General features: G+C 40.8%; 2 protein-coding genes across 4 annotated transcripts; both read left to right on the top strand.

Annotated features, from left to right (window-relative positions):
- The first annotated feature begins 79 nt into the window (after positions 1-79).
- Positions 80-14,253, top strand: lamp2 (lysosomal-associated membrane protein 2). 3 transcript variants are annotated; one of them, XM_088293355.1, is made up of 9 exons: positions 80-260; positions 2,406-2,521; positions 3,297-3,507; positions 4,355-4,516; positions 4,582-4,790; positions 4,871-4,987; positions 7,119-7,173; positions 7,256-7,426; positions 11,251-13,407. In XM_088293355.1, exons 1-9 carry the CDS (start codon positions 110-112, stop codon positions 11,391-11,393), a joined length of 1,335 nt encoding a protein of 444 aa, XP_088149481.1. In that variant the 5' UTR covers positions 80-109; the 3' UTR covers positions 11,394-13,407. The 3 variants fall into 3 exon arrangements, with proteins under 3 accessions (XP_088149481.1, XP_088149479.1, XP_088149480.1); XM_088293353.1 differs by lacking the exon at positions 11,251-13,407 and adding an exon at positions 13,420-14,253 and having other exon boundaries at positions 81-260; XM_088293354.1 differs by lacking the exon at positions 11,251-13,407 and adding an exon at positions 8,552-11,119 and having other exon boundaries at positions 86-260.
- Positions 14,254-18,055: 3,802 nt separating this feature from the next.
- On the top strand, positions 18,056-25,007 carry klb (klotho beta). Its single transcript, XM_088294110.1, has 6 exons — positions 18,056-18,952; positions 19,882-20,395; positions 21,282-21,550; positions 21,636-21,892; positions 22,170-23,095; positions 24,056-25,007. The coding sequence occupies exons 1-6, from the start codon at positions 18,218-18,220 to the stop codon at positions 24,448-24,450; spliced, it is 3,096 nt and encodes a 1,031-aa protein (XP_088150236.1). The 5' UTR covers positions 18,056-18,217; the 3' UTR covers positions 24,451-25,007.
- Positions 25,008-25,210: the final 203 nt, after the last annotated feature.

The following is a 25,210-nucleotide window of genomic DNA, read 5'->3' as shown; positions in this document are numbered from 1 at the left end:
CAGCCTTGCTTTAAAATGACAAAAGTGCAGTGGAAAATACGTTCCAGAGGCAGGTTACGAGAGTCCACGCCTCCTGCCCCTGTGACCAGTGGCCGCGTCATATGACTTAATGGGACGCGCATTTCCTCATACAGGACGACAGCGCGTCAGTCAAGTCGAAAGTCACCGAGTGCCCGGCTCTTGTTTTTTTTCCACCGTTAAACATTTGGGCATCATGTTTCGATACGCCGCGTTTGCGCTTCTCTTCACATTCGGATGTGGTAAGTTTCATTAATTTGTTGTGGACTGTGAAATTGCACTGGGTCGTAATCACAATATGCGACGACATCCAACTCCGAGAACGAGCGTCGGCCCGCTGCCTAGTGGTATGGTGATGAACCAAAAACGTTTCGTTTTTTATAAAAACAATACATATGTTTTAAAACCCACATTTATCTTTGCAAAACCTGTTAACGAAAGAACAGTCAAGTGTCGGAATGTGTAATCAACGCAGCTGATGTCGTTAGCTCAAATGCTAATTAGCGTCGACGTCAACAACATTGCAATTCGAGGATCGCAAATGACGCGTGGATCTTAAATTACACGCCGTTATGTATTAACGTGTTTTTGTACGTGCATGACAACACTAATTTATAGCCAAACTATACTGTGACGCCAATTGTGAAAAGTCACGATGTCACTTCTGTGGCGTCACATTAGCGTATGGTTGGCTAACGCTAGCTTTCAAAGCTAAAGTTTGAGTTAATGATTAAACCACTCCTTATCTAACTACCTTTTGCTTCCAGACCGATCCTCCTATGAGGTAAAAAGGTAAACCTCACTGCAGTCTTTTTTTATGACTCCGCGTGAAAAAAAATACAATATCGTGTTCGCTTTTTAACATTTAGCCCTGTATGGGTGTTAACAGTCGGGTGAGCTCACGAAGCGCTAATTGACCACATAATTTCATTTCTGCATTACAGACTCCAAAAAGATCTCGTTTCGCTGCGGTGTAATCTTCCAAATGTTCACTCTTGTTGTTTAAAACGACTCGTGTTGTGGTGAAGCTATTTCAGTACATGATCTGCCAATTTTGGTCTGACGACGATTCTCAACATTAAGCGTTATTTCTCTACACGTAATCCTCAGAATATTAAATGTCGATAAATGGGAGTTGTGATACTTCTGCCACGGTTCCTCGTATTGTCAGCCGTTCTGACTGATATTGCAAAACCCAAAGAATACTGTAATGTGATAATACAAATAACTATTCAACCCGTAAGATTAGACTCTCCTATTTCACCAAAATATTTTGTTTCTTTCAATTTTTTTTAGTAGTCTGCACAACATGGGTTGGTCTCACCTAAAACAGCAGTTTCTTACCCAAAAGTGGAGAATTTTTTTTTGTCGAAATAAACATGAACACAAACAGAACAGTGATTCTTACAGATGTTTTTTTTCCCTTTTGAGACATCTTAAACTACAAAATAAAACTTCTGATGCGTTCATTTATTTACAGATATACAACTATGAATCGTGCCTTGAGTGATGCCGAGTCACCACATGACTTGATTAGAATATTCAGTGGCTAATTTACATTGCATGCCCCATTCACTCCATGAACTGCATTGTCTTTTGGCACTCTGTGCACGTTGGAGGTTTCTAAACTTGTCCAATGTAAAATGTTTTGGTGTTTCTTTTTCTCATCAAGTGATAAGCCAAGATTCACCCCATGATTCTTACCCCTTTTTCAAACCGACCTGTTGAAAAACAAACTTGATGATTGTATTTTAAGTAAACAACTCTCAGTGGCAGTCTACTAAATAGCGCCCTGTGCAAGACCCCCATTTGGAACACCGCACCCCCTGTCCGCTTGCTACACTTACTTTCATCGGCTCCCCAACAATGTCTCTTATTTATGTTGCTGAAGACCATTAAATGTTCCCCGGACATGGACCTTAAGTGCGATTTTATTATTTTTTTTAAATAACTTGGTCTGCTACACATAGGGCGGTGCAAATTCCCCATATAAATACTAATGATTGACATGTCATGCGTTACACAACAGAAAAAACGTTTCACTTTGCAATTGTTTTTCTCACTTTTTGGGGTGTGTTCTCACCCCTTAGCAAATCTTACCTGTGCGCCCGCGTATAATACACATGGCAGAATCCGCCACTGATGACACAGCGTATTGTTTAAGACTAAGTGAACCTTGGTCTGGCTTCTGGTGCATTCTGTTCAACTTGGTGTAACTGCACACCACATTTGTTCAAGTAGTGGTCAAGGGGCATTTTATTCACTCAACGGAGGACAACTCAATATATGACTCTCTGATGGATTGTCTTTTATATATGCATTTTGTGTGCTAAATCTTTTAGAACATAATTTGTGAAAGTGACGTGAGTTTTGATTTATCTTTACAGTGACTCATCAGTCACATGGAACTGAGGTGAAGGTCACAGACAAAGATGACAAGTTATGTCTTTATGCCAATGTCATGGTCAACTTCTCTGTGTCATATGTGACGTCAGAGAACAAGGTAAGTTTCTAATCTCAAATTAAGACGCAATTTTCTACTCTTATGTCGCACAGCTATTCTGAAAAATACCAGTGTGTTGCTCCCAAGATTCTTGCTAGTCAGCGTTTCACTTGTTTCGCTTTCCTGGTGCACATCCTGTCACATGCACTGGTGAATTGTTGGTCTGCAGCTAGAATAACTAGGCTTGCTTTTCCGGTTGAATCTCATTGCATCAACTTCCAACTGACCTATGAGAGGCTGCATGAAGCCGCCAGACATTAAGAGTGCTTGAGAAAAAAGAAAACTGACAAAAGAGTATAGTAATAGAAGCTAGGTAACAGTTCATGGTTCTCATAATTACGTTGCGGTTGCAAACTCATCGCATTATGGTTTTTATTTTGATGAATGGCTTGTGAAACTAGATGCTCCTCTTATTTGTGTACAGAAACGTTGCCAACTTCAAGGGTCTCCCTATTTGGCTATTATTCGTCTCTTACTATCAAACTCGTATTGACCAAAGACAAAGATTCATGTTTGTAAAAATTGAACAGGTTCACCATTTTCAATTGTTGCCCCTGATATATACATATATATAGATTTTGATGCATCGTTCATTCTTAAAAAGATTCAGAGCTGTTAATAATCTATATTTAAAGTTACAAAAAATTATATATAAAATGTAGTGATGCATCGGAATAAAATGGAATCAAATCTGAATTGGAATTGAATCATGAGGTACCCGTAGATTCCCACCCCTAGTACCCTGCTTTTCTGTTTATGATGATTCTCTCCTCAGAATGAGCTTGCAGAGTTTGAACTTCCCCCCGAAGTCATGACTAATGGAAGCAACTGCGACAGCACAAGCCCGACCCTGAAGCTCAACTTTGGAGCGGGGCACTCCTGGAGCATCAACTTCACTGTCAACGGGGACGCATACCAGGCGGATTCCATCACATTTTCCTACAACCTCAACGACTCCATCATCTTCCCTAAATCTGCATTGAACGGTAATGTCTCAGAGGCTAAACACAAAGATGCGTGTGGGATGCCTTCAGCAGAAGGATGTTAGCAAATTAGAAACACGCCATGCTACGTTTAGCGCAGGCTTGTTAATGACACAGGCACTCTATGGTGAGTGCAAATGACACACTGCGGGAACAAGAATCTAACAAACGGGTGATGTGTGGAAAGAGAACACACTGCTGGTAAAATAACAGGCTTTTCTGATGTTAAAATCAATGTGATACAAGAACTCGTCATAACTTAAGACAATTTAAGAGTAATGTGTGAACTCGAATAATGTGCCTTATGCTCATTACAATACAATATAAAATACCTGGCTCTCTGTCTTGTTGGAGTCCGTTGGAAGAATGTGATTTCACACAGTTAGCGGAGTTGCCTCACTGATCTGAGGTTTGGGGTTAAAATCCAGGTTTACATGGTCTCCCCGTGCTTGCGTGTTTTCTTTTGTCAGTTGCTGTGGCTTCTTCCCACATTCCAGAAGCATGCATGCGACTCTTAATTCTGTGCCCTGCAATTGGCTGGCGACCAATCCAGGGTGTCCAGTCCAAGTTAACTGGGCTGTAGCATCCCGAATGAGGATTATAGCAGTATAGATGAATGTCATCATAATCATAAACAGATTAGATGAATGAACCTCACAAGCAATGTTCCCTCTATGCTGTGTGTGTGAGCAATTACACGCTGCTCTCACACTCTGTGCGCAAGGTAACTTTGGCATACATCACACATGCACGTTCATACACACATTTCTACACTCATGCCGATAACTCTGTGCGTTCGGATATGAGCATTTAAAGTCGATTTGACACATGTCCCCTTTTTCGCTTTCAGACACTCAATCTGTGAATGTGAAGCCTCATATCACCGACATAAGCATGGACACCTGCTACTCCTGCAAGAGTGAAGAAACAATCCAGTCCGACTTGGTCAACCAGACCCTGTGGAACGTGCTCATCCAGGCGTTCATTAGGAACGGCACGCAGAGCGAAAACCGTAAGGGCAGGCTCAGCCTATTGTGAAAAGACATTCTCCTACTGACCGCCTCCCTCTCTTTGCAGTGACCACCTGTGCCGCCGACCTTCCTACCACCGCCTCGCCCACCACAGTGACAAACACCACCAGTACTGCCGCTCCAACAACCACCCCTGTCCCCACCCTCCCGACACCCACCACTGGGAAGTTCACAATCAAAACGGACGAAAACAGCACGGCCTGCTTGTTGGCAAACTTCGCCTTGCGGATCGGCGTTAAGCAGGACGACGTGAAGGTGAGTGTGATCCTGCTAAAGGCTTAGCTCTCCAGATGGAATGTAGCCACTCAGATTTTTGGTCCTCTCTGCTATTAAAGTATCAGGAGATGAACTTGGACCCCAACGTCACCACAGTGTCTGGATCGTGTGGAGTCAACACAAGTGAGCTGGTGTTGGTGTCAAACGCCATGACCATCGCCCTCACATTCATCAATGTGAGTCCTTGACTACTCTTGTGATAACGTGTCTGGTCTCTTTGGCCACAACATTAGGTACACCACCTTTTCCAATACAAGAGCTGTAGCAAGAGACTTTGCTACTATGATAATGCTCACTCTTGATTGGCACTCGGTTCAAAGTTGTCTGTAGAATACCATATTTTCCGGACCATAGGGCGCACTTTAAAGTCCCAAACCTTCCCCAAAACAAACGAGGCGCCTTGTAAAGCAACGCGCCCATTATATGGACTTAGCATCACTCTCGACCATCAACCCTTTCACTCATTGGGCTGTTTGGAGTGCATGTTAGCACACCCTGCTGGTCAAAGTCTGAGTCATCTATGCTTCGAATTGACTGTGACTAATACATTATGTGACTACGGTGTTTGGGTGATGGTGTAGGAGAAAGCTGGACAAAAGGGCCGCTGTCCACAATGTTGTAGTCTGTCTTATCATTTATGTTATTGCAAGCAAGAAACGTCCCAGGTTTAGACAACAGACTGCAAAAAGCCCAAAGCACAACATGCACATCTCTCTAAACAGCCATGTGATTGGCTGAGTCTGAGTGGCTCCCAAGAAGCCATTGCTATAATCTTTTTGTGTTATTTTTATTTCTTTTGGGTATATAGATGGCATGAGAGATGCATGTTTTGTGTTAATCTTATTTCTTTGTTTGCTTGAGTTTATGCTGAGTTTTTTTGGTTTTGATTTGAAACCGTGACTCTAAGGAGTGTGGTGACCAGTGAAGTCCCTCCCCTGACCTTGTCTAGTTGACGTATTGCCATGACACCACTTATTGGTTAGAGTCAGTGTTATTGACAGTGATTCCTGATAGTTTCAGGACATCTGTCATTGACTTGGGGTGATACCTCTGGCAGCAATCCCTTAAGGGATTGAGTCCTGGTGAGCTGGCTACAGCTAGCGCGAGCTGAGCTAGCGCGAGCTCGCGCCTTGTAGTGCGGCACGCCTAGTATATGCATTAAATACGGCAATAGCACCCTCGACTGGTGTTGCACCCTTTGATGCAGCGCAGACAGGTAGAGAGATAACTTCATCTGGTGAAGGAAAGTAGATTTGGAAGCTTCATAAATGTTTCTAAACCTTTCCACATGGCCAGTTTGTTAATTTGTAAATGGTGGGAAAGAAAAGTTTGTTTCACAACCTCCCATCTCATACAAACGCACGATATAACGTTAGCTGCAACTTTAATTGCCAGTGACAAATTTAGCAAACGATATTGGTTCTATGGCGTTTAAATGATAACTGTGGGTAATTTGTAAGCGGAATTAGTTAAGTATTTATTTACTTAAAAGTTGCGGCTGTATTGCTAGCATGCTAGCTCTTCTCGATCCTCCATGATACCAAGCAGTCGGGATTATTTTGACACATTTCTTTATTTAAAATGAATAAGACCTGCATTGAATAAAATCCAAAACTTCAAGTCACTTTTGAAAGTGACCGCGCTCAAACCAAAACGTTGTTCGCACTCGATGTCGCAAAGCGTCTCTACAGACAATCTGGTGCCCGACACACTGGAGCGCCAGTTCTGTTTACACTTACTGCTTGTTGTAAGATTTAAATAAACAATTTAGATACAATGCTCACATTTTAACTGGAGTATACTAACAAATAACATTGGACTATTTTAACATGTTATACCTATACTACTGCGTTATATAGTTGGGGGTTTTTTTCGATTATGCCAATTTTGTAATAGTTGAGTGTCATTGTAATTGAATTTTGATTAATTGATCAGCCTTAATTCACATTCTGTGTAATTGTAACAGTTTCTGTCTGTGTCTTTAATTTTGATTCAATATGAAAGTCAGTTTAATTTGATTTTCCCTTAAGTCAAAGCTTATAGTTTTGTTCGTGGATAAAACTACTTTTACCACGGGTTTGTCAGAAATGTAATGTTAGAGCAGATTTTGTCAACGTCAATTTCTGCTTCAGCTCTGGTTTTAATTGCGATAACTGTCGCTGTACCTAATGGAGTGTCTGTTTAGCTCTCTGTATCAACTGGGTGTACTTTCACATGGGGAAAATGTAGTGATTCCAAGATGATTTGTCATCCTGCGTATGCATGTGATTTCTTGTCTCTGATCCGAATATTCATGTTTCATGACAGGACACCAAAAAATTCCGCCTACAGGCTGTGAATGTCACGGCAAACCTAAATTCTGGTAATCTAAATATTCTTGTTTTCCATAAACACATTGTCCAAGCAGTAGGAGGCTAAGGTGGCCTTGCGTGTTTTGTTTCAAGGTGTGGTCTTCTCTGAGGCAAATACCAACTTGAGTCTGTGGGAGGCGGCGCTAGGCAGCTCTTACATGTGCAACAAGGAGCAGAACTACACTATCACCAGCCAGCTCAACTTCTTCACCTTCAACCTTCAAGTGCAGCCTTTTGCTGTGAAGAAAGGCCTCTTCAGCACAGGTACCTCCATTCACTTAATAGTAGATTAACATAATTTGCAAGCACAATATTGTTAAAATCTGGAGGAATGAATGAATAGTGTTTCAATTCATTTCTGTGGCTAATAGGGCTGGACGATATGGCTAAAAAGTGTTATCACAATATAAGTATTCAATATCAGTATACATAATCATTCAATTTGTGCAAAATAAGAGCTATGTCAACAATTCTGCCTTTGCAAAGCAAGAATGCTCCAATTTGATTGACATGGTAAAGCAAAACCTCGGAATTGCAGTCTTCTTGGTGTCCAGTAGAGTTACGCAGGCTGGATGTACACTGCATGTCCAAGAGCACAATTGTGATTTTAATGCAGCTCTATGAGCTTTTTGGGGGGGGTTTATTATTATTTGAGCAGTCGTGGGTGTCTACTTTTAGAGATTGAGCCAACTCATTCACACAATGTTAGCACTGCGCAGTAGTAATTATTGCTTGAAGGCGTGTAATCGGCAATTACGTTTTGGCTTTAACGACATGGACATCTCGCTGAAATCAACAGGTGGTTTTGGTTGGCATAGCAAACAAGGAGCAGTGCCTCAAGCATGTGGAGTTGTTCCATTTAAAAATGAAACTGGCAGCACTGGCACTTATAAAATATGTAATTCTATGATCAACTATAACAAAACACAAAGATCTATAAACGGCCATCTGAAAAGGCATCCGCTAACGCTAGCTCATAACCAACCTAAATCGAACAAGAAAAACGATAGTCAAGAACTTGTTTATTGCGAAAATGAACGTGGAATTTTGATGAAATGAAACTACTGTTTCCTCAAGATTTCATCCCACAGACGCACAGCCGCACCCCCTGCTGCCATGACACGCATCCCATTTAAGCACAAAAATTGGAATTGTTACTTGACCCTTGCAGTGTAATTCCAGCCTTAAAATGTTGTACCACTACCTAGTGGGAAGTTGGTTCACTTTTGTTTACCATACAAGCCAAAAAGTGCATTATTTAAAAAATGACTCGAAATAGCACCTGGCTGCTACTTCCTGGGATATCATTTAAAGCCAGTAGAGAACATGGTGAGTTGAGTACACACGGGGCAGAAATCTGTGGTTGACTGACTTTCTTTTCATCTGCAGCCCATGAGTGTCCATTGGACGACACCAGCATCTTAATCCCAATCATTGTTGGCGCTGCTCTGGCTGGCTTGATCCTCATTGTAGTGATCGCATATGTGATAGGTCGAAGAAAGACATATGTTGGATATCAAACCCTTTAAGAAGCCACTTTGCAAATCACTCAGAAAATATGACAGGGGTCCCCCCAAGCCTGGTCCTTGGATTTATGTGCAATGAACTCAATTGGCTCTTGACAATTCTAACCCTTTCCATTGAAATCAGAAATGTTTGAAGTGTTCAACAATCCACACACAGCATTTCTGAGCGTTTGCAGGGACAATAATGTGGTAGTTTTTCTTCAAGGACCAAACTTGTCTGCTCCCTGTGTTTGTTCTTCTGTTTTCATTTGTTTTTGTGAATGAGCAAATGCAAAATCCACATTTGTCCGCCCCAATCGCATGTAAACATGTCAGACTGCAGACCTGCGAAAGCGTCTCACTAAATTAGAACATTGTTTAAAAAAAAAAAAAAAAGCAAAAAAGTATAATTAAGTAGTTGATCCAAAATGTGAAACTCTTCTATATTACATATAATTATTAAACACAATTATTTTAAGAGTGCAAATTCCTATGTAAATTCTGTCTCAATCATTTTATTGGTCAACTTACCTTTTGAAAAAGTTTTCCACTATAGTCAAATTTATTGAGGTGCACCTATGTAACACACTCGCACTGCTGGGGGACATTCTTCAATCACACTTTGACGATTTTGCATTTGCTCTCCCGACACTCCATATTGTTTCCCTGATTATTTCATCTCTTGCACAATATATACTTTTACTTTGATTTACTTTGATTTGTATTTTTCATCCCAATAATCCAGGGGTGGGGAACCAATGTCGTGGTCTGCATATGGCCTGTCATGCAGTTGTACAAATCAAGCCTCAGAGGAACTGTTGGCAAAACACAAATGTTTAAAAAAATAGTCACTTTCTAAAACCTTTGGATGGAAAAGGTTCCCTACCCCTGCTATGATTTAATTCATTGTTACTGAATAATTTCTCAGGATTCAGATGCAAACCCTTCACCCAAGTGCAGAAAATGAAGATAGTTAAGCTAAATGATTCACCAAAGGGTAAAGGTGTGCACCACTAGGAACGCACATAGACGAAGCTTTAGCCGGTGTTTGCCCCTGCAGAGCGGGAGAGACACTCAATGACCCAAAGGGGAAAGAGCTTTTTATCCCCAGCCACACACTGACCCCCTCACTAGACGTTATGACGTGTCAAGCGAGACCAACAACATCAGTTATTGGTCCCACAAGGAGATGCGTCACAACGTTTTTAGCTCAAAGGGTCTGTAACACTTCGCACGAGTCAAATCAATTGTTGGTGACACTAGGTTCTGAAAAGGGATGGTATTGTTTCATTTGAGGATTTTTCATGTAAATGCACTAAAATGCTCTTTAACTTTTGTTTTTTGCATATGTATTTGGAAATTGTGTCACATGATGATTGTGTTGTGATCCAGGCTCTGAAGGCTGCAGGTGCTCCTTAATTAAAATGTGTACCTTGGTACCTGGGTGGTCACGTACAAATCTTAATATAAGGTACAGAAGTTAAATAAGTCTATGGGCAGTCTTGTCCTTTCTGATTGGCTAATTCCTCTGAGCCGCTCACACTTCCCGTCAGTGCAAATCTGTACATGCATCAATTCCTGGATCGCTTCGGATTGGCAGGCGAAGCTTTCCATGGCCGCTCGGCTCTCCTTTCGCAGTTCGGCCATGTTGGTGTGGAAAGTGCTCAGTATCTCACCCCGCTCGAATTCCTGCATGATGTTTTTTTTTTTTCCCCCCTCAACATGCACTGCAGCCATGTCAGGGCCTCGGGATAACATTGTTTTTTCTTTTTGCGACAATAACAAGCCAGTTGTGACACTCGTGTTACTTGTTTATACAAAGGAATATTAGGGCCATGCTGAAAAGAAAGTCAGATTGAGACTAACATGCCTTTTTTAAAAGGAGCATGAAGTTCATGACTTTAAAATTGGAAAGTTAGTTTAAAAGTTGTATTGTATTTTCTCTTAGTAGTACACATTTATTCTCTTACAATCAAAATGTTCCTGTTATATTCTAAATTGTTACATATTCTTTCCCATAATTCTTGGACTATATTGGAATTTTATCTTTTCAGTGCGCCCCGAATATGCCTTTGTATGTTCCAACTGGGGCAGCAAGTATGATGATGATTATATTTTAGCATTTTAAAATTTGCTCCTTAATTTTGTTCTGTCCACGATTGTGTGTGTGTGAACAATTGCAGCGTTGTTACTCTTTTCAGCTTTATGCTACATCAACCAATAGAGAATAGTGCCTTGCTCAGTACAAGTATTGGCTTCCATGACTTAGCCTCCGAAAGGTTTGATATTTTTCCCCCCCCAGCATCTCGCATGTTCAACAAAAGGGAATCTTTGTGTGTGTCCCGTTCTTGCTTTGTTTTGCTCTCACAAACTGGATCATACGGCGTGTTCAACTTGTTCATTTTAGTATTCTGGAGGTTTATGGAAATAAAAGTGTGCTGCTGTTCTGGCTCTTCTGAGTAAATGTTTTCTTTATTTGTTGATCCGTAGAGCCTACCTTTTGTACTAAACCATTCTTCACTTCCTTAATTCCCACTTTATTCCATGCAGACGTTGACCTCTTCTCTTTTCACTCTCATCTAGCTGAGGAATGCCAGATGGACTCGGACAGCTTCCTTGTTCCCATAGCTGTTGGCGTTGCCCTGCTTGTTCTCATTCTTATCGTTCTGCTGGCCTACTTCATCGGGAGAAAGAGAAACATGGCCACCGGTTACGAGTCTTTCTAGAGTTCTTTTGGGGGTGTGGGGTCATTTTGTAATCAAGAAAACCGCCTGTGTTCCCCTCTGTTCATCTTCATTCGCATCGCTGTTTCGTGTTAACTTTTCCTCTTCATGCAATCACTATTTTCTTGGCTGCTTCTTAATGGACCATTTGAGATATTGGGAACTATAACACTCTTGGGGAACAAAAACTACATTAGCGTATCTTAGTGTCGCCTTTTGGCTTAGAGTAATAATTATGTGGCCTTATAGAGATCATATTTTCGGCCACTTGATTTGACAAACTCATTGGGTTGTTCTTGAAATGCAAGATTTCATTCAAAATCTTAGCATCATGGCCTAATACCTACTGCCTAATCAAAGATGACAACCACCTCAAGAATTTTCACTAAAACATTGACATAAAACCAAAATGAAAAGGCAAAAAAAAGCAAACCCACCTGATTAGTTTAGTATCACTGTTAATTTTATGGCTTTATTCAAATGTATAGATTCCGAGGGGCTATGTTTTGGCCATTTGGTTATATGTACTTATATTTTTTTGATCAGTGTTTGCATTTGGCCGTCATGTAAAGCTGTTTCAAAATGTACAATGCGAAAGATTAACATCCACCTGCCCCCACCTCTAAAATACAATTACCCAATGAATTGTTACTGAACTTAAAGGTTAGCATGGAATTTTATCTGAAAACTTACATTTCTTGCAATATAAAATAGAATTGTGATTTGCTATGTCTTGGCCACTTGATTCTAGTAAGTAGGGTATTGTGAAATTAATCAATTTTAGCACTTTAGCTTAGCATGTTTTTTTTTTCTCTCTTTCTCGGCCACTTTGTTGGAATAAGTACTCACATTAGCTTAAAATTTGCCTATTTGTTTAGCTTCATTAACGTTGAGATGACATTTAATTAAAACAATACATCGTACATACATAGCTTAGCATTTAGCATGCATTCTCCGTCTTTTCTCATCAATCCATCGTAAGCATGTCCCTTGCCAGGTTTCCTCTGCGACTTTTTTGATGGTTGTCTTGGCGTATTGTCTTGGTGTATTTAGGCGCAAAATGTTAACCAGCGATGTGAAACAATTTTCTTCCAGTTTTGCGACGTGTTGATGACCAAAACATAGAAAAGCTGCTGTTGGCATATTAGCTAACCATTGTGGCATTATTAAGAAAAATTGAGGGAGTCTTTGCCCCTTATTTCTTGTCAGTAAACTGATTCACTTGTGGAAAATAAAACATTTGTGTAAGGCAATGCTTACGGGGGCGGGGTTTTGTGTAGTTGGCTACTCTGCCATTTATTGTGATAAGAATTGTAAACAATTACTTACTAATTGTCTTAATCGGGCACAGGCGTAAACTTTGAGATTTTTTTCAATCTGCCCTCACTTTTTCTGTAGCACAGATTTTCTTAATTGTAATATAATACCAATAATATAATTGCTAATTTTTGTGATTGAGGTTTAGGTTCAGCATCTGGTGGAATTTTGTTGTGAAACGTCATAGCTATAATTTAGTTTAAATTCTATATGAAAAGCTCCAAAAATGATGTTAGAAAAAAATGTTGCATTTTTTTTAATTGCCGTAGAAAATGTGATTGAAATTTGATGACAAATGTTATTAGTCTACAGGTGTTTCACTCTTGTGTAGCCTGAAGGATATTGAACATTATTTTCACATTTCACAATAAGCATTGAGGCACTTTATTTACATTCACATACGGCACTTTTCCTTAATGATGAAAAAAAAAGTATTTTCCCCAAACATGTCAAATGAGTCCTTTTAATGCATGTGTGTACAGGATAATGCCGTTTTGATTCTCTTCCTTTTGAATGATTACACTGTTGATTTTCTTTGTGGTGAGCTGATAATGTTCCAAGCTTGGATATGTGCCTCTTCTAACCATATTTAGGATTTTTAACATTGCTACTTCCCTCTTTTTCCCCAACCTTTTTTTTCCCTCCAGTAATCGACAGCGCTAACCTTACTATCTCTTTTGTGTGTGTGTGTGTTTCTTTGTATGCCACTCAGCCGAGGAGTGCTTCCTGGACTCTGATTTGAGCTTTTTGGTGCCCATTGCGGTGGGCGTGGCCCTCAGCTTCCTAATCGTCCTTGTCCTTCTCTCTTACCTGATTGGCCGGAGGAAGAGTCGTACTGGCTACCAGTCTGTATAAAGCTCTGCTTCTTCCCCCAAACCAGTCCCAAATGTTATTTTTGCACCCTCCCTTGCTCCTCAAAAGTAACCTTGATCTTATGCCCCCTTTTATCCCAGTTATCGCCGCACTGGTTGTCTCTTCCTCCTCCTCTTCCTTTGCCAATGACTGACTCGGTCGAACCATTTCAAATGAAAATTGCATTGTTTGACTCAAGACTGCATGTCTCCTTCCACTCCCAAGCCGAGGGAGGCTTTTCTCTCTCTGCCCTCTACAATATATATGTAAATGAATAATCTCTTGAATAGAATGAAATAACTTTTGTTGTTGAATGACTTGAATGTACAAGAAAGGATTAGCACTTGACTTGTATGTCAGAAAATGCTGTTTATTCTCTTTCTAAATGCGCACAATATTAAAATGAACTGTTGAATGAGAAGGGACACGAAACACCTACCAGCACTGCATACACATAATACCAAAAAACTTAACCTGGATATTTTATTAATTTTATGCATCATTCACTTTTGAATCAAATGCGGACACTGCATTGCACAGCAGACGATTACTAACCCTCCGCCAGATAGTTTTGTGCCTTTCCGTTAGACACCGTTCAACTGCTTTGCCCGAGAAGAAAGTTATGTGCTGGTGAGCTTGTCTTAATGTGTGTCGTGGGAATGGGATGAATTAAATAAATTAATTTGGGTTCCTGTTTTGTAGCCCTGTTGTTTTTTTCTTTTGTGGCCTGAGATCTTGTGACTGAATTCAAAGGTTGCCTGATTGCCCATTCAACAAGCAGGTTTACGATCTGATCAAAGTTCACAGGATATGGGGCCAACATAGATTCAAATTGAGGAAAATATGGAGTTGGTCCACCATTTAGACGTGTAAGATTTTCTACAAAATGAAAAATAAAAAGCAGAATACTGTTATTGTTCCAAAGAAGAACAGTAGGATAACAACTGAGCCACTGGTAAAGGTAGTGGGCTAACTCCATTTGGGGAGTGGTGGATGGTCAAGGCCTTCTCTGCTGGCCTAACATAATCAAGAAATCCTGATGTCATATAACATCCTAGTTTTTTTTAGGTTAAAGTTTTGATTATAAGAAGTATGAATAAAAATACATATTTTTCCCCAATTTGTATTTTATGGGTTTAAGCATGGATCTTGTTTCCACTGTTTGAATGCAGAAGACAGCCTTTCTCTGTACCAAATTAAGTAGAACATTATTTTAACAAGATAGTAATTTGAACATTTTGATTTTGAGAAAAATATCACACATAAACTAGGACATGTTTTGCAATTTCGTTTTGTAGTTGCCCAAAGGAATGTTTGATGCTTACTCCTTATTTTAATGCCAAAGAGACCGCTTTACACAAGACCACTTGTTATATTAAATTACAAACTTATTTTTTCTAGGGTGTTCACAAGCTGTAATTTCGAGAAAGTTTTTAAGTACATACGTACTATGAAGAAGGATTTCCATCAATGACTACTCTAATTCATGATCATCTCAAAAAGGAGGTTGAACAGGTAGGTTCTGTACGTTTGTCTTGCCTTAAAATACGGAGTCAAGAAAATGCATTCGGGTTACTACACTGACAGCATTTCGTTAACAAACATAGTTCTACTTGCGTGTTACTTGTGCGTACGGAATAGCCACAATAATATCGATAAAATAATTGTCATTTTGGTTGTCTTCGTGAAAAAAAACAATCCAGTAGTTTCTATACTGTACATATGTCCGCATTGCCTCGTTTAATGTGCTGCATGCTTGATCACTACCTTTTATTGACACAAGATGGCAGCAGCCGATAGACAAACTGCCAAGCCGAGGGGATGGGGGGCGGGAGGGGTGGGTGATAGAAACGACTCATTATGATGCAGGGAAGTTCTACTCGCGTTTCAAATTATTATACAAATTATGTTTTCATCCATCCATCCAATATCTGTACCGCTTCTCCTCAATAGGGGGGTGTGGGGGTGTTGGAGGCTATCCCAGCTGTCTTCGGGCAGTTGGCGGGGGACACCCTGAACTGGTTGCCAGCCAATCGCAGGGCACACATAGACGAACAACCATTCGCACTCACACTCATGCCTAAGGGCAATTTAGAGTTTCCAATCAACCCGCCACGCATGTTTTTTGAATGTGGGAGGAAACCGGAGTACCTGGAGGAAACCCACGCAGGCACGTGGAGAACATGCAAACTCTACACAGGAAGTCACCCACGACCTCCGCATTGTGAGGCCATCGTGCTAACCAGTCGGGCCACCGTGCTGCCAAGTCATCAATTCTAAGAGAATCATTTGATATATTTATATATATGTGTGTGTGTATGTATATATGTATACTAGATCCACTTTTTGTGTCTTAATAGTGGCAGCTGTCCAACGAATGAACCTGTCTGCTTCTTGCCTCATGGCAGTTTCCTTAGCAACTACAATGTTTGCTCTCCACACCTACACACACTGCCTTAATGAGAAAGCTGCCCTGACCTGAAGGCTTAATTAAAGACAGTGATACATACAGACAGGTGGAAAATAAAACACACGCACTTTGCAGCAATGTGAGCCTGGGCTACTGACTGAAAAATAGAGCAAAATTAAATAAAGTTATGTGAGCCGGTAACCTTGTTCTCACCCGTCATGCTTTTATTGAATTAAGGGAGAACATTGCGAGCGTTTTTCAGTGCCTTCTGGCCATAAAATTGTCAGAAGAAATACAGTTTTTCATCTAGATGCTGCGGAAATCGTATTTATGCTCCTTCCCTTCCTTAACGGATGTCCCTGAAGGCATCGCAGCTAATGTGAATTGATTGAAGTTGAAATTCTTAAATTTGACTCAAGACATTTGGAGATCCTCTAATTGTGCGCACTTTATAACATTGAAGTTTAGACGACCGATATCAGAATGCAATCTAATCAATGCCACAGAATCACAGCATTAACCTGAGATACAAGTATATATGTTGGTGAACATGCTTGTAACTCAAATTACTCTTCTCTCAAATCCTCTTCCACATTGAAATGAATAAGAAGTCCATTAATCCATTCCAAATTCTTTTTTTTAAATAAATTCTACATTATTAATATATTTTTATGTATATTTTTACAGATTCCCCCACTCCTGCAATCTGCGTCTTGTACAAATGTCTTTTAATTAAAAATAATTTCGTTTATCTACTATAGCTGCTGAAACTATTCAAAATTTCCATTTCCTAATAATGGTATCAAAGGTTATCTTATCATAATGAGAAAATTAGCACAAGATACCGTGCATTATAAAACCATACATTAATGACACCATTTTAAAAAGTTAAATGAACATTTTTTTACCCAAATTGCATCAATTCAATAGCAGTTTTGCTGCTCCTTCTAGTGTGCCCACCTTGACCACCTTGGGGCAGTAAAGATCGAAGCTTGGCCCGTTTCAGGTCTGTATAACTGAGTACTGTTGTATTGTCTTTTGTGTTGCTACACCTTTTGTGTTCAAACAGCTGTCACTTAAATGGTTAATAAGTTGGGTCACTCGTATCTCAAGGCAAGGACCACACTGTTTTGTACATTTCTAGATACAGGTAGAGTGGTGCCTTTCAACAGATAAGTGATTGTTAACACAATGCAAAATGGCATAGATGGGCTAACGGATAGCATCAGTGTTATAACCTACTAAGCAACAAATAAATGAACACAAATGGTGGAGCAATACATATAGACAGGCAAGATAATGGTACAGTGCAATGTACAAATGCATGCTCACAGTTCTGCACCCACAGATTCACCTATTCATGGATTTGTTTTCCAGATAGTTTTTATATTATTAAATTATATATTTCAAAAATGATATTTGTTTACTTGTTTCTTTTTTTTCCCCAATCCTTGTTTGTCGTGGAATAGACTTCCCAAAAGCTTAGCCCCGCTTTTTCAAGAAAGTTTGGAGTTTTCCAGTGCATTTATAACGCAGATTCTTGTTATTTTAAGGATGGTCTGTGGCCAACCTACCACAAATAGTGGCGGTCCACTGTACAGACAAGCATATATATATATATATATATATATATATATATATTGTTTCTGCCCCAAAAAAAATCTGAATTATTTCAGCTTGCTGAGTCCCTTGTGAAATTCTTCTTTGTGTGAATATCTTTGTCTTCATTACATTGCCCCCATGTGACCAATGCACACACACGAAAAGGAGTTGCGCTATTGCCATTCATCTGAATTATTTGATTTACAAGGATCACCAAACAAATTAAGCTTGTATCTCATTGCCCAAATGTAATTAAATATATTAAAAATGTCCTTCAAACCGGTTATCCGTCTTTATATTATTTGAGCGGGGATGTGGTGATACATTATTAGGTGAGATGAAAACCCCTCATAGTGACACAAGCAAGGTGGCTGATTATCAGTCAACCTTTGTATGTGTGAACATGAGGTGGGAAGGCGGGGCTGAGTGGCAGCACGAGTGCACCGAGAGGGAACATAAGGAAGTCTTACCCAGTTTACGAGGATCACGCAGCTTCAAATATTCCTCTCTCTGGACTGTGGTCATTTCTCCTCTACCCTCCACCAACATGGATCTATTGTTCCCAAAAAGAAGAACATTTCCCACTGCGACTATCTATCCCTTCATGGGGATTTCTGGAACAAGATAGACTCTTGCAGGAATCAGCATGCTGTACTATCCACCACATTCCATGATTCAGTGCCTCTTACTGTCCTTGTGGTTCGTGAACAGTTGGCACCAAGTGGCTGGCTCTATTGGCGATGGCAGACAGATGTGGCAAAAACCCAAGCCCGTCGCTATCAGTCTAGAACAATCCTTTCTTCATGATACGTTCCCCCCTGGATTCCTCTGGGGGTCTGGGACGTCCGCCTTCCAGACTGAGGGATCCTGGGACCAGGATGGAAAGGGTGCATCCATCTGGGATTTCACCCAAACCATGATGGACAATGTGACCAGTGATAGCTATGCTCGTTGGGAAGAAGATGTACGGGCACTTGAGTATCTGAGGGTGAAATCCTACTCTTTCTCTCTCTCATGGCCCAGACTGTTCCCTGACGGGAATGCGACAGGTCCACCCATTGAACCTGCTGTGGTGCACTACAACCGCCTCATTAATAAGCTCGTGGAAAAGCAAATTGAGCCCATCGTGACGATCCATCATTGGGATCTGCCGCTGGTCCTGCAGGAGGCGTATGGAGGATGGAAAAACGAGACACTTATCGGATTGTTTGAGGACTACGCTGCTTTTTGTTTCCGTACATTCGGGGACCGTGTTAAGTTCTGGCTAACAATGCATAACCCATACCTGGTGGCTGTGCAGGGGTATGGCATGGGGGTGCATGCCCCTGGAGAAAGAGGGGGGCTTGCTGCCTCTCTTGCTGTGGCCCACAATTTGATCAGGGTAAGTCTGTCATCATGTGTGATCTGTCGCAAAATGAGCAATTAATCTTTTGTTCTCTTAATTAGGCAATCAAAGCGTGGATTCTAATTTATTTGGTATTTTCTTGTCAATAAACAGGTCATTTTACAAGACATGGAGGTCCAAAGTCCACCATGTTCGTACATTGTGTGTCAGGAAGTCATGGAGATATGCCTCAATAATAATCACTCATGTTTTTGTCGTTCAGAGCGCTGCACAGCTGCTGTGTGTTGACGTTCATATGAGAAAAAGATCATTATCATGTACCTGTGAGGTCGGGTCTATGATTACCACATCTGTTACTCAGGTCATTGCCTGTGGTGGTCCAAACTTGAACGGTCCCTTTGGGAGAACCATTCCCCCAAACCATCACAAAGAACTTGCACACATGCATGCACCAATGAAAAGCACACTTATATTCCTAAATATATTGACCTATAATAAAACCACAGTCGTCCTTCACTATATCATGGTAATTTTTTTGCAGGTTCAATGCATTAGTAATTATTCGCTATATGTCCGTGATAAATGTTCCACACAAACTTGTACTGCAGACTCAAATATAAACCAGGACGGAGTGTAAGATTGTCCATAATTTAGGATCATTTCACGCTTAAAAGAAGTTTAAGTGCATTTGGTTAAATTCACACAAATGTACTTCTATGGTAAAGTAAACATTGTTAGAGAATTGAATATGACTGACAATCGACGCAATTACTCTACACACGCTAATTCTACACCAGTTACAAACTCATAATATTCGTTCAGAGCAGGTACGCAATGTTTTGAGTGTAGCCACGGAAGAATTAAAGTCGTATCCCAAGGCACCACTGTAATTGTACTTGATTACTTCCCAATACTGAAAACGGTTGATTATGTAGAATAATACTGTGTTTTTCTGTGATTTCCAGGCGCATGCCAGAGCCTGGCACACCTATGATACCCACTTCCGCCCATCGCAGAAGGGTAAACTGTCCATTGTTTTGGGCTCCCACTGGGTTGAACCTCAAAAAGGCCAACCCACAGCCACCAGTGTCCATCTTTGTCAGGAGTCGATGGAAGCTGTTCTTGGTTGGTTTGCCAATCCCATTTTAGGTGATGGAGATTATCCATCTTCTTTGAAAACCAGGCACGGTAGACTCCTGCCCGTATTTTCTACTGAGGAGAAGCTGTGGGTGAAGAACACAGCTGACTTCTTTGCTCTGTCCTTCGGGCCAAACAACCTCCGTCTGGGACGCAACCTGCCCCACTTCGGCCAGGCCGTATATCCAGATTTGAGACGCATCCTGGGCTGGATTAAGATGGAGTATGGCGACTTGCAAATTCTGGTGGCTGAGGGTGGATGGTTCTCTGAAGCTAGTGTGGGAAGAGAGGACACAGTGGCCATTTACTTAATGAAGAGATTTATCAACCATGTATTACAAGGTAAGTAATGAAGCACACATGTGAAAAAGAATATTGGTACTAGGAGTGCACCGATCAATCAACGGTATTGATCGGTGCAGATTTCCTTAAATTTGAGGGATCTGTGATCAGCTAATCCCTTCAAAAAAACCTCCACTGCTCCCATCCTCCTCCGCAGAGGTGTGGAAAAAGTCAACTTCTGTCTTTCTGTTGTGAGATGACTAGTAGGCTTTTCTTTTTTAATTTAGAGAACCACTTCATTTGCAGTTAAAACAACCCGTTTGAATTATATCACAGTTTGGAACATTGGAGGTGCACAGTATGCTTTGCTTGTGAAAAAAAATCTGGATCAGGAAAAATTGGGATCAGCAGGTCCGGCTTTTTAAATATCGGGGGTCATGATCGGCCAGAAAAGTGTTACTGGTGCACCTCTATTTGTTACAATTTTTGTAGTTGTTTCATTTTTGTATCTTTGCATATCAACAAAAGGGCAATACAAAACGAATTTATTATTATTATTATTAGTAGTAGTAGTTGTAGTAGTAGTCACTGATTGTGTAGTGGTACGCTCGCCTGACTTGTGTGTGGGCATCGTGGGATCGGTCCCATAAGAGAAAGAGAGAGAGAGAGAGACATAGATAGATAGGTAGATAGATAGATCAGAGATGGACGAGGGTGCCACATAAAATCTTGCTTCGGGCAACTCCTTTGGTAGGGCTGGTTCTGTCTCAACCACCTCATTTTTTTCAACACACGCTATTCACATTATTTTTTTTTTAATCAAAACGAACAACACAGGTTGTTTCGAATGAACTTGCATATGGTCCCTGGGGCATAGATATTGACAGCTTACTCTCCTATCAACACATGTAACTTCATCTTGTGAGTGCTGTGTTTTGTGTTTCAGCTGTCCGGTTGGATGGGGTTCGGTTGCTAGGCTACACTGCATGGTCTCTGGTAGACGGCTTCGAATGGAACTACAACTACTCAGTTCGCCGGGGCCTTTTCTACATTGACTTCACTCATCCTAATCGAACCAGGATACCCAAAACCAGTGCTGAGTACTACAGGCGGGTTATTGCTGACAATGGGTTCCCCCAAGTGGGGCCCTCAGTAGAGGTCAAAGGCCGTTTTCCCTGTGATTTTCATTGGGGTATTGCTGACTCCACCTTACAGGTACACTGCATTCAGGCAAAATGGATCGAAACAAATGCAATCGCCCTCATCCATCCATTTTCTTTCTCTCTCTCTCTCATGTTAGGCCCGCTTTTACCCCTACTCCCCCCAATTCACAGATCCCAATGTGTACAGTTGGAACTGGACAGGTGATGGATCATTGCATGCAATCCCAGGAGTGAAGCTTCGTACTAATCGTTCCCAGTGCACTGACTATCTGGCCATCCGTAGTCATCTTTACCTGTTTGCATCAACTGGGGCAACGCACTACCGCTTTGCTCTAAACTGGTCTCTGATTTTACCACATGGAGACCTTTCCAGCATGAATGTGGAAGCACTAAGGTAAAAATGAAAAAAAAAAAACACCAAAAAAAACAATCAACATTCCGATCCTCCTTGGTGGACAGCAATTTGTTAAAAAAGTACTGAAAAACGAAACCTTCAAAGTCAAATTAAGTCTAGCTGTGAAGTTTAGGTTTATCCAGAAATTTCACCCGTCCAGAAATTTCACCCAGAAGTCTAATATCCCTCACTTTTTGTCAGTATTCTTTGTCTTCTCTTTTATGCGCAATATATAATAAACCAGCTCTGTATTTTAACACTTACATATGTTTAATAGGTACTACCGCTGTGTCCTCACCGAGCTGAAGAAACTGGACCTGGAGGCTCTCGTTATCCTCTATTACCCGACGCGCAAAGCTCCGCATCTGGGCTTGCCCGGTGCCTTGCAAGCCTCTGGGGGTTGGCTCAACTACAGCACAGTGGAGGCCTTTCAGGAATATGCGTCACTATGCTACCAGGAGCTGGGATCCTGGGTCCGTTACTGGATCACGGTGAATGAGCCTAACAGACTGACAGATATTTATTCCGATGGGAATGAGCAACACCGAGCTGCCCATAACCTCCTTTTGGCTCATGCAAAAGCCTGGCGGCTCCATGAGCGGAAGTACTCCCATCAGCAGGGAGCTATGGTGTCACTGGCACTTCACGCTGACTGGGCTGAACCTGCAAACCCTTTCCTCCAAGAGTCACATGCCGCGGCGGTAGAGAGATTCCTTCTTTTTGAACTCGCTCGCTTCCTGGACCCGTTGCTGAGGACTGGAGATGAGGAGAAGCAGGGCAAAAGAGACTATCCACTAGAAATGAAGGCTTACCTGAAGGGGAGAGAGCGACTTCTGGGCCAACAGATATCTCCTCTTCCTACTTTTACCAAAACTGAAAAGGAGGAGCTCAAAGGTGCTCTGAGTTTCATTGCATTGAATCATTTCACCACCCGCCTGGTCTCTCCTTTTCCATATAATGTACAGCAAAACCACCATGGCAATCATGACTGTCTTATCCTTTCCGATCCCACCTGGCCTTCCTCCAGTTTGGGCCAAGCTCTCGTCCCTTGGGGGCTGCGAAAGATCCTGAACTGGGTGACTGAGCGTTACGGAGGAGCTCGGCCTATCATTATCACAGCAAGTGGAGTTGATGACCCGGCTCCTGTACAGGATACCATGAGACAACACTATCTAAAAAGTTACCTGCAAGAAGCTCTGAAAGGTCAGCCTTTTAAATTTCTTTTACTGTACAGTGAGCCTAAATTTATCTCTGGGGTTACGTTCCAGATCCGCCCGCAATGGTCAGCAATGATCATATGGGCAATTATTAAAAAAATAAAAAATAATGAAGCAGTTTCATTTCATTTCAGTTACATACACATTTAGTTATCATGTGAACCTAGTACAAGTTTATTTTCTCCTATAGCATAATTATGTGTATATAAATTACATATCTAACAGTGTAATTAATTAATTATTCAATATGTAAGATAAGGGGTAGGACTACATAAGTGTTCTTCCTACTCCCTTTTAAGCAAGCCAAGTTGAACTATGACATTTATACTAATGATTTGCTTTCTCTTTCTTTCTTCCATTTTTTCTTTTGATCTTCTACTGCGTTCAATAAATCAATCAACAAATCAATCTGTTAATGTTCAAACTGTGCATAATGTTTCAGTGGCTTTCAATAGCTCTAAATCTAATGTTTAGGAGTAAAATACATCTTGTATTCATGTTCCTGTATTTTTATATGATCGTGATGGTGGAGAGTGAAGTATTTCTAGTTCATACTTAGTGGGGGTAAAAAAAAAAAAGAGAACCTCTGCTTTATGAAATGTGTTTTCTTCTGTCAGAAGTAATGTTCATTTTCACTTCTGTGTAATGTACCCATGGATTAGAATGATGTTGACGCCCAGGCAAAGCTCGACGAGCAATATAGATTTTATGGCTATATTGCTGCCTCCTATAAACTCCCAAGGAACCATAAACATGATGAAAAAAAAGTGGGAGGGCGGAGAAACAATGGAGAGATGAATTAGATTAGTTTTCATACCTTGCCCTTTATGGCCATTTGCTCGCCTACGTTGCACGACAGCAAACACAAGATTTACATTCAAAAGACAAAACAGATGCAAAAGAAATTTCACGATTAATATTTTTGCTTCTCTTCATTTTTCTTCAGCACGCCAGTTGGATGGAGTCAACCTGCAGGGCTTCTATATATGGAAGCTGCAGGATGATCATGTTCCTCAGTATGGTCTTTTCAGCTCAACACACCACCAATCCAAAGCAAAGGCCTCCATTGACTTCTATAGACAAATCATCACTCGGAGCGGTTTCCCCGAAGATGCCACCTTGCACACGTGCCGCTCCAGTGAGGTCCGGCCTGTGTGTTCCTTGTGCGTGTGGGCGTCCAAGAACAAGGCGCTGACGGTTTTTGCCTGCTGCCTCATGCTCACAGCCGTTATCTTCACTGCGCTGGTCTTCTCCACCATCATCACCAGAAGAAAGTACATAAAGGGGCGCAAGAGCGGAGTGATTATTATGAGCAGGACAAGGAGAGGAAGGATGCAGTAGAGGAGGATTAAACACAGAACAAACTCATGCACTGTACATTGAGGAGGGGCTTTAAAACTGGCCCCTGGAGTTACGCAAAATAAATGGCGAATCTCTAATACGCAAGGGAAACACAGTATAGTCTGAAGAATGAAGACATTTTTCCAGAATGAAAGACACAATATTTCAAGAACATATATGAATTTTTAAAATTCAAAAGTACAACTTTCTTTGCTCGTTAAACTTTAACTTTAATGTCGCAATATTACTACTTTAGCTTAGGAAAAATATGAAATATGTCTTTGCTCTTGTTTGTCTCTAAAAAATATGAATTTATGAGCGTGACATTAGGACTCTTTTTACAAAAATAGGTTAGTGAGATTTACTCGATGTTACAGCATTATGATGAAGTCCTGGTAAAAAATACTGCCCTCCAAGGGGTTCCCGGTCCCCCAAAAAGTAGAGAATGTATTGATTTTAAGTTAAATGTACTCAAGTTGAATATAAAGTGAATATATCATATAAAGTGTAGTGATATTTTGTTATTAAGTACATGTCTTTGTATGTGATGGTTGGGTACTTTTGCAGACTCGGGAGAGAAAAACATTTGTACCAATGATTGATGTTAATTTGCGAATATGGTCATTTGAAAATCTTGTTTTCTTATTTCTTAAACATTTTTTTTTTCAGAATGATTGGAACAAAATTCTTAGACCAAGATGGTCACCAAGATGGCTGCCATTAACTTTAAATAAGCATATCTTAGCTACTATGAAACTTG

The sequence above is a fragment of the Idiotropiscis lumnitzeri genome, chromosome 4 (genome assembly GCF_059441095.1).
Source record: "Idiotropiscis lumnitzeri isolate Australia: NSW breed Sydney's pygmy pipehorse chromosome 4, RoL_Ilum_1.0, whole genome shotgun sequence".
NCBI lineage: Eukaryota > Metazoa > Chordata > Actinopteri > Syngnathiformes > Syngnathidae > Idiotropiscis > Idiotropiscis lumnitzeri.
Note: the sequence above shows the minus strand (reverse complement) of the source record. Positions and strands in the feature narration are given on the sequence as shown.

What these genes read in the sequence shown, in the direction of transcription:
- klb (XM_088294110.1), top strand. Translation starts at nt 18,218, where the DNA reads ATGCTGTACTATCCACCACATTCCATGATTCAGTGCCTCTTACTGTCC. An exon ending in TTGCTGACTCCACCTTACAG is followed by an intron (nt 21,551 to 21,635) that starts GTACACTGCATT and finishes CTCTCATGTTAG; the next exon opens with GCCCGCTTTTACCCCTACTC. An exon ending in CCTGCAAGAAGCTCTGAAAG is followed by an intron (nt 23,096 to 24,055) that starts GTCAGCCTTTTA and finishes ATTTTTCTTCAG; the next exon opens with CACGCCAGTTGGATGGAGTC.
- lamp2 (XM_088293353.1), top strand. Translation starts at nt 110, where the DNA reads ATGGGACGCGCATTTCCTCATACAGGACGACAGCGCGTCAGTCAAGTC. An exon ending in CGGCACGCAGAGCGAAAACC is followed by an intron (nt 4,517 to 4,581) that starts GTAAGGGCAGGC and finishes CTCTCTTTGCAG; the next exon opens with TGACCACCTGTGCCGCCGAC. An exon ending in CACGGCAAACCTAAATTCTG is followed by an intron (nt 7,174 to 7,255) that starts GTAATCTAAATA and finishes TTTTGTTTCAAG; the next exon opens with GTGTGGTCTTCTCTGAGGCA.